Raw genomic sequence first — 9120 nt, 5'->3', positions numbered from 1 at the left:
TGTTGGTACAATCTAGGGTGCAATTTGACTACGTTCTGGCTAGATTTCCACATACATGGTAGTCATTTTGATTCCTGGATGCGGAGCCATGTTATAAAAAGAAAATGACGGAACAAAATGATTAGTTCTTAGGCACACATGGAGTCATGATTCCTGGATACAGAGCCATGTTATAAAAGAAAAATGGCAATGTTATAAAAGAAAAATGGCAGAACAAAATGATTAGTTCCTAGGCACACATGGAAGTCATCAACCACAAGAATGTTGTCTCAGAGGGTGTCCCTTTTCTGTGTACTTAAATGTCCTTCCTGTCTACATGGTTCACATTTTAAACTACTAAAATACTTTACATACATATACAGAAAAGTCATCAATGTTTGTAAATTCAAAATACAAAAGGCATAGCCCTCCAATAAAAGTGAGGACAAGACACCAATGGTTGTAAGCAAAATGCAGAATGTGAGAGGTCATCATACAGAAATGTAGACATATTGAATATATGCAGGGCCATTTGTTGGAGTTATCCAGTAGCATGGTGGCGGAGATTGTTCTCAGGAATGTGTGGATTGAATTTATATGGGCAGGAGCTTTTGGGCTCGCTGGCAGTGGCAGTACAAGTATTGATCTCCCGCTTTGAATGACATAACTCCGGACGTCGAATTTGATCGTGATCGTAATTCTTGACGTCGAAATTAGTGGCAACCAGCTTGTGCGGCCCCCAGTGCTTAATGGCCGCAGTATCATAAGCCACAGCAGCCTCTTCTTCTGTATCTGTGAAAACCAAAACAGATATTATCATACTTTCATTTTCTTTTGTATCTTACACTACAAATACAAATATATTAGAACAGATTAGAACAGAATAGAACACGAGAAACTATAGAAGTACACTTACTGAAAGTACCCAAATGCATCTCTTTGTTGTGGGCACTTTTTCCTATCCGCGCCTGCCACTTACCATGGCGTCTTTGCAGAATAATTAAAATGACAAACGATTGAAATTAGAGGTATTATCAGATATTGCTTGCAACAGTTGAAATTGAAATTAGAGGAGAGCTTTAATGGTGTTTTCGGAAACACCATTTACACGGAATAAATAAAATGACACACCATGCAAGCATGTAATTATTAGATACTACTAGTCTTTCACTATGAAATTGAAATTTCAAAAATGTTGAAAATATAATTTCAACTGCGATCGCCGATATCGCATCAGCAAAGTCGTAGTGAAGAAATTATAAAGGAGCTTTTGTGTTCCCGACGAGCGATCGCCGATATCGCATCGGCACATCGCTATCGGCAATATCATAGGGTCGGGGTCTTTAATATGAGTTTATTTGCGATGCGATCCGATCGCATATCGCAGATCGCAACACATGTGTGTGCCCCAAATTTTGTGTTCCGATTAAATGGATTTTGCGATGCGATCTAATTAAAGTCAAAGGGTGAAGTATGGGCCAGCATTAAATAAATTCTACGTGAAGTAAAATTTTTTCACTTACCGCCAGTAAAGGTCAGTAAAACAGTAAATGCTATTTACTGTGGGTTGGTAAGTTTTGATGAAGTTTTTATTTTTGTTTCAGCGGGAGTATGGGCACAAGTAAAGGCTGATAAAAACATTTAATTATTTTATTTTACGGAAGCATGGCAAGTGGAGACGTATGTAAGTCCTTTTGTTTTATTGCCATGAATATATATGTAATTTTTTTTGGTGTGTGTATTGTAATGTAGAAGAGGTATGGTAATGCACAGCAGTGCGATGTAATGAAATTGAAGAGTGAGTTTTACAGCAGCGTAAAAAAAAAAAAAATTTGATAGTGCAGTAAAAAAAAAATATACACAGCAGTGTGTAAAAGGATAGAACCAGATGATGTAATTTTTGGTGTAGGGAAAAACCATGTGTGGTTTTGCACAGCAGTGCATAAAGGAAATGGTGGAGCGATTTTTGTAAACCTGTGTTATTTTTATTTACAGCAGTAAGCTTATGTAAACTTTTATTACAGCAGTAAGTTGTTGTTTTTCACAGCAGTGAATATAAAAGGAATTTTACAGTGGTAAATCTTTGCATCAGATTTTAATGAGTAGAATGTTTTAATGGTGGTGAAATACTCTGTTTCTCTGTATGAATTTGTTTTAAGTCTTCCTGCATAAAAGATCCTGGAGCAAAGTAAAAACAGAGCATTGCCTCTGTGTGTTTGAACATTTGGTTTTTGGTATTTTCCCCATTTGAAAGAAAAATATCCAACAGTGGTATCAGAGCAGGCTTAGGCTCTTGAAGGTGTTCAAGAAGCTGAAGGGAGAAGGTTGTTGCTGCAGCAAAACTTCTCAGGCAGACAGAAGACTCAGACATCAAAGGATTCAGGTATTTCAAAGTTTTTTTTGTGTTGCTGAAGAAGCAGTGATTTGTTTTAAATACACAGTCAAGGAATGGCCAGCACAAGCACTGGTATGGGTTTGTTTAACACCCAGCTCCCACAGTTTAATGGGAAGAACTATGACTACTGGTCAATAACTATGAGAGCCCTGTTTGCCTCTCAAGATTTATGGGAAATAGTTGAAGATGGTTTTGAAGAAGTAGCAGATGAAAATGAGTTCAATGCACTAACTCAGGGAGAGAAGGATCAGCTGAAGAGCAATAGGAAGAAGGATGCAAAGGCCATTTTATTGTTGCATCTAGCAGTAGACCAGAGTATATTTCCAAGGATAGCAGCAGCTAAAACATCAAATGAAGCATAGAAAACCCTCAAGACAGCCTATCAAGGCATGGAGAGAGTGAAGACAGCAAAACTACAATTGCTGAGAAAGGATTTTGAGAACTTGAACATGAAGGAGTCAGATAACATTGACTCATTCTTCACTCATGTGATTGGTGTAATCACACAAATGAGAACTCATGGAGAAACCATTGAAGATAGAAGGATTGTGGAGAAAATATTGAGGGTCTTACCCTCAAGGTTTGATGCCATAGTCACCACCATTGAAGAGACAAAGGATCTCTCAAACTATTCAGTTGATGAGCTACATGCATCACTGATAACACATGAGCAGAGGTTGAGTAGGAATGAAAACTCATCTCTTGAGCAAGCCTTCAAGACCCAGATGTTCTTTGGAAGAGGAAGAGGTCAAGGAAGAGGAAACCGAAGAGGAAGAGGCAGAAGCCAGAACAGAGGTGGAAGGAACAGCCCATCAAATGCACAAGGAAGAGGCAGCAATCCAAATCAGAACCAAGGTCAGGGCAGCAGCCAACAAGGTGGAAAACATCATGCTCAAGGACAAAGGTATGATAAATCTAATGTTCAATGCTATTATTGCAAAAAGTATGGACATTATGCTAGTGATTGTAGAAAGAAACAACATGATATGAACAGCAGACAAAATGCAAATGTTACAAGAGAAAACAACAGTCAAGAAAATGTCCTATTAGCTTGTAACATGGCTGAAACACATAGTGAGGACATATGGTTTTTAGACTCAGGTTGCAGCAACCATATGACCGGAAACATAGCCTTCTTTTCTGCCCTAGATAAAAATGTGAAATCAGAAGTCACACTAGGAACTGATAGTAAAGTATCTGTTATGGGAAAAGGAGAAATAAAAATACTTTCAAAGCAAGGAGAAAGGAAAACCATAGCAGATGTATACTATGTCCCCGGAATGAGATGTAATCTCTTGAGTATTGGACAGCTTGTCCATAAGGGGTACAATGTTTTCTTTAAAAATGATGTGTGCACCATCATGGATATACCACCCAGCAAAAGATGCATTGCTGAAGTGAAGATGACAAGGAACAGGATGTTCCCTCTCCGGATTAGGGCTAACATGAAGAACAAAAGGGAAATGGCAGCAGTCACCCAAGAGGCCTTCCAGAGCGTGCCAAAGGATGAGAATTGGTTATGGCACTTGAGATTTGGGCATCTCAATTTTGGAGGCCTAAACTTATTGAGCAGAAAAGGAATGGTAAAGGGATTACCATTGATAGAGAAGCCGGACAGCCTTTGTGAAGGTTGTATATTGGGCAAACAACATAGAGAGAGTTTTCCATCAGGGAAAAGTATAAGGGCAAAGACACGCTTAGAGATTATCCACTCAGATTTGTGTGGACCAATGCAAGCTCCATCATTAGCTGGCAGCCTATATTTCTTGACATTCATTGATGATTTTACAAGAAAGACTTGGATATATTTCCTCAAGAACAAAAGTGAAGTCTTTGAGAAATTTCAAAACTTCAAAGCACTTGTGGAGAACCAAAGCGGGGTGCACATAAAAGTATTAAGAACTGATAGAGGAGGTGAGTATATCTCCAAGGAATTCCTAAGATTCTGTAGAGAAAATGGAATACATAAACAGTTCACAACTCGGTACACCCCACAGCAAAATGGAGTTGCTGAAAGGAAGAACAGGACCATCATGGATATGGCGAGGAGCATGTTGAAGGCAAAGCATTTGCCGAATGAGTATTGGGCTGAAGCTGTACATAGTGCAGTTTATATACTGAACAGGTGTCCTACAAAAGCAGTCATGAACAAGGTGCCAGAAGAGGCATGGAGTGGGAGAAAGCAAGGAGTCACCCACATGAGAGTGTTTGGGTGTGTGGCCTATGCACACATACCAGATCAGCTAAGGAGGAAGTTGGACAGCAAAGGGGAGAAATGCATCTTCATTGGATACAGTGATGAATCCAAAGCCTACAGGTTGTACATTCCATCTACCAAGAAATTCTTTGTCAGCAGGGATGTTCAATTCATTGAAGAGGAAGCTTGGGATGGAAGCATAGAGAAAACAGTGAATGTCAAAAACTGTTTGTCTCATGATGAAGATGAAGAGGAAGTGGCTGAAATACATTCCCAAACAGCAGCGCCAACACAAGGACAGCAAGGGACACCATTGAGGACAACACAAGGACAGCAAGGTACACCATTGAGGATCAATGAAAGTGCTTCTCCAAGCACACCACAAGGAGGAAATTCAAGTGCATCTTCAAGCACTTGCACACCAAGTGAAAGAGGTAAGAAATTTAGAAATCTAAGTGACATTTATGATGAAGGAATGAATTCCTTATTTGCCTTGTATTGTCATGTTGATGATCCTATTCATTTCGAGGAAGCAATTAAAGATAGGAAATGGATAGAAGCCATGAATGATGAAATTTATGCCATAGAGAGAAACAAAACATGGGATTTGGTTGAGTTACCAAAAGGCAAAGAAGTCATTGGTGTGAAATGGGTCTATAAGACCAAGAGCAATGCTGAAGGCAAGATAGAAAGGCACAAGGCAAGGCTGGTTGTCAAAGGGTACAAGCAGCAGTACGGGAGAGATTATGAGGAGACTTTCGCCCCGGTTGCAAGAATGGAAACCGTGAGAGCAGTGCTGTCCATAGCAGCTCAAAACAAATGGAAAGTCTACCAAATGGACGTGAAGTCAGCATTCCTAAATGGAGTGTTAATGGAAGAGGTCTATGTGGAACAGCCTCTCGGATATGAGAAGAAAGGTGAAGAGCACAAAGTGTGCAAATTGAAAAAAGCTCTTTATGGGCTGAAGCAAGCGCCAAGAGCATGGTACAGCAGGATAGATTCATATCTATTAGATAATGAATTTGACAAATGTGAAGGAGAACCCACAGTCTACATCAAGGAAAATGATGGTAAAATTTTAATTGTTGTCTTGTATGTAGATGATGTTATTTTCACTGGAAATGATATTTATCTTATTGAGAATTTTAAATCAGTCATGAAGGATGAATTTGAAATGACTGACATGGGTTTCTTGAGATACTTCTTAGGCATAGAAGTAGAGCAAAATGAAAAAGGAATTTTTATATCTCAAGCAAAATACGTAAATCAAGTTTTGGGCAGATTTAAGATGGAAGAATGCAAGGCAGCAATCACTCCCACAGTGATGGGATTAAAGCTCAGCAGAGAGGACAACAGCAAGGATTTTGATCCCAGCTTGTATAAAAGTATTGTTGGCAGCCTTATGTATTTAACAGCAACTAGGCCTGATCTAATGTATGCTGTTAGTTTAATTTCCAGGTTCATGGAGAGGCCAAAGGAGGCACATTGGCAGGCAGCAAAGAGAATTTTGAGGTATGTCAAGGGTACCAAAATGTTTGGCATATTATATAGTGTCTCAGAAAGTTCAGATTTAATTGGTTACACTGATAGCGATTGGGCTGGAAGTGTAGATGATCGGAAGAGCACTTCCGGTTATGTTTTTCATATGGGTTCAGGAGCCATTTCATGGGCTTCTAAAAAGCAGTCCATTGTAGCATTGTCTACAGCAGAGGCTGAATATCTGGCAGCTACAGCAGCAGCATGTCAAGCAGTGTGGATGAGAAGAATGTTGAGAAGCTTAGGCCAAGAGCAGGCAAAAGCGACAGTCATCTTTTGTGACAATAGCTCAGCTATTGCATTGTCAAAGAATTCAGTGTTTCATAAGAGAACGAAACACATTGATACAAGGTTTCACTACATCAGAGAATTGGTGAACAATGGAGAAATTGTCTTGGAACATTGCAGGACTCAAGAACAGGTTGCGGACATCCTGACAAAGCCACTTGATCAGAAGAGCTTTGAATTTTTGAGGAAGTGTTTGGGTATGATTGAATGCCCGACAGTTGAAATTAAAGGGGAGTGTTGAAAATATAATTTCAACTGCGATCACCAATATCGCATCGGCAAAGTCGTAGTGAAGAAATTATAAAGGAGCTTTTGTGTTCCCGACGAGCGATCGCCGATATCGCATCGGCACATCGCTATCGGCAATATCATAGGGTCGGGGTCTTTAACATGAGTTTATTTGCGATGCGATCCGATCGCATATCGCAGATCGCAACACATGTGTGTGCCCCAAATTTTGTGTTCCGATTAAATGGATTTTGCGATGCGATCTAATTAAAGTCAAAGGGTGAAGTATGGGCCAGCATTAAATAAATTCTACGTGAAGTAAAAGTTTTTCACTTACCGCCAGTAAATGTCAGTAAAACAGTAAATGCTATTTACTGTGGGTTGGTAAGTTTTGATGAAGTTTTTATTTTTGTTTCAGCGGGAGTATGGGCACAAGTAAAGGCTCATAAAAACATTTAATTATTTTATTTTACGGAAGCATGGCAAGTGGAGACGTATGTAAGTCCTTTTGTTTTATTTGCCATGAATATATATGTAATTTTTTTTTGGTGTGTGTATTGTAATGTAGAAGAGGTATGGTAATGCACAACAGTGCGATGTAATGAAATTGAAGAGTGAGTTTTACAGCACCGTATAAAAAAAAAAAATTGATAGTGCAGTAAAAAAAAAAATATACACAGCAGTGTGTAAAAGGATAGAACCAGATGATGTAATTTTTGGTGTAGGGAAAAACCATGTGTGGTTTTGCACAGCAGTGCATAAAGGAAATGGTGGAGCGATTTTTGTAAACCTGTGTTATTTTTATTTACAGCAGTAAGCTTATGTAAACTTTTATTACAGCAGTAAGTTGTTGTTTTTCACAGAAGTGAATATAAAAGGAATTTTACAGTGGTAAATCTTTGCATCAGATTTTAATGAGTAGAATGTTTTAATGGTGGTGAAATACTCTGTTTCTCTGTATGAATTTGTTTTAAGTCTTCCTGCATAAAAGATCCTGGAGCAAAGTAAAAACAGAGCATTGCCTCTGTGTGTTTGAACATTTGGTTTTTGGTATTTTCCCCATTTGAAAGAAAAATATCCAACAAAAAACCTGGTAACCCCGCGATACTTGGACGTGCCTCCACAGAATTGCAGGCTTGTTCTGTGTAACGAAAACACCACTGCAATCTTAGTATATATACATTTTAGTTAGTTTAGTGCAAATAAATTTTTAAAGTTGTTAATATATACAGTTTAGTGAGACGACGTCGCTACCTCCTTATTTTCCCCACCAGTTATTCATTAGTCATGTGTTCCATCTCTTTGATCTCTTGTTCATAGTCTCTCCCCTGTAAACAAAATCCATATTAAATACTAATATGATATAAAAACCATCCATCCGGCCTTAACAGCTTTAGATCAGAGGTTTGGAGTTTACAATGTAGAGGGATAAAGAAGATTAATGCAAAAAATACCAAAATTTTGATATAATAAAACCAAAACAACAACATTGAATACAATGAAAACAAGAAAGAAGTCATACTGGAAAGTTGGTTTTGGCAGTTAAACCCCAGAATTTGATCGCTGCAACATCGTAAGATTTTGCCGAATCGTATGTACCTGTTACGCACAAAACCCCAAAGTTATTAAAAGGAAAAGAAAAGAAAAGAAAATAAAGAGATAAAAGTACGCAGCTCCATGTCCGTGGGCGAATTTTACTCACCCAAATTGACTGCAATATTGGACGCCGTGTTGTGAAGCGAAAGTGGTACATGTGACAAATACATACATGAGTAACTATGATTTAAACATATTAAAATTCATTTACTTTAACCCAAAACTACAAATATTTAATCAACAAGAAAAAAATGAAATGAACTGAACACGAACCTTGTTTACCATTTCCCTTGGTACTGTCCCAAAGACGGGCTCGGTATCTATCGGTCCAGATATTTCTGCAACCATGGCCATTAAAATACTCACATCACGTTGGAACAGTAGAATGTGGAAAAACAGCTATATTAAGTACTACTCACTTGGTGACCCCGCGAAACTTAGAATGTGCAGGAGGGGTGGCACTACTCTCCTCCGGAGTAGTGATACTCTGATCTGGAGCCCTCTTTCCACAGTTTACAAGATTCATGTTGTTGACAGATTCAGAGGTCATTTTCACTCAGATTCAGATTCAGGGGTACAAACCAATTGGTCGCAGAAGATTAAAATAATTGCAGTGTGTATTGGCAAAGGAAGAGCTTCTTCAGTGAGAAATGCAGACGAGGGGGTGTGGGAAATCGTATGTATAGTGTAAGGGAGCAGGGGTTTGCGTTGGTGCAGATGATTTCTATCCTAGGGTTTCCGGGAAATAGTCTCCTGTTATATAGGATATGGCACTATTCGAACGAGAGTTACGACTATGGTGGGAAACCGTATTATATAGGCAATGGCAATAGCGAATGTCCGGGAATTTTGCGTTCGTGCAGATGATGTCTAGGGTTTCCGGGAAATCGTGTTGATGTAG

The 9120-nt window shown here is 38.9% G+C and overlaps 1 protein-coding gene across 1 annotated transcript; it reads right to left on the bottom strand.

Annotated features, from left to right (window-relative positions):
* Nucleotides 1-520: 520 nt before the first annotated feature.
* On the bottom strand, nt 521-8769 carry LOC149211542 (AP2-like ethylene-responsive transcription factor At1g16060). Its single transcript, XM_089388425.1, has 6 exons — nt 8639-8769; nt 8493-8557; nt 8146-8222; nt 7714-7783; nt 7511-7603; nt 521-771 (listed from the first exon to the last, which is right to left on the bottom strand). Exons 1-6 carry the CDS (start codon nt 8767-8769, stop codon nt 521-523), a joined length of 687 nt encoding a protein of 228 aa, XP_089244551.1.
* Between the last annotated feature and the right edge of the window lie 351 nt (nt 8770-9120).

This window comes from Pinus tabuliformis, chromosome 1_1 (genome assembly GCF_031772625.1).
Source record: "Pinus tabuliformis cultivar Carrire ecotype Pingquan chromosome 1_1, CPIR1, whole genome shotgun sequence".
NCBI classification, from domain to species: Eukaryota; Viridiplantae; Streptophyta; class Pinopsida; order Pinales; family Pinaceae; genus Pinus; species Pinus tabuliformis.
This window is presented reverse-complemented; position numbering and strand designations above follow the sequence as displayed.

Coding starts and splice junctions, on each gene's coding strand:
- LOC149211542 (XM_089388425.1), bottom strand. CDS start 8,769: ATGACCTCTGAATCTGTCAACAACATGAATCTTGTAAACTGTGGAAAG. Junction 8,223..8,492: donor CAAGGGAAATGGTAAACAAG/GTTCGTGTTCAG, acceptor TGTGCGTAACAG/GTACATACGATTCGGCAAAA. Junction 772..7,510: donor TGATGCAAAGATTTACCACT/GTAAAATTCCTT, acceptor TGGTTTTCACAG/ATACAGAAGAAGAGGCTGCT.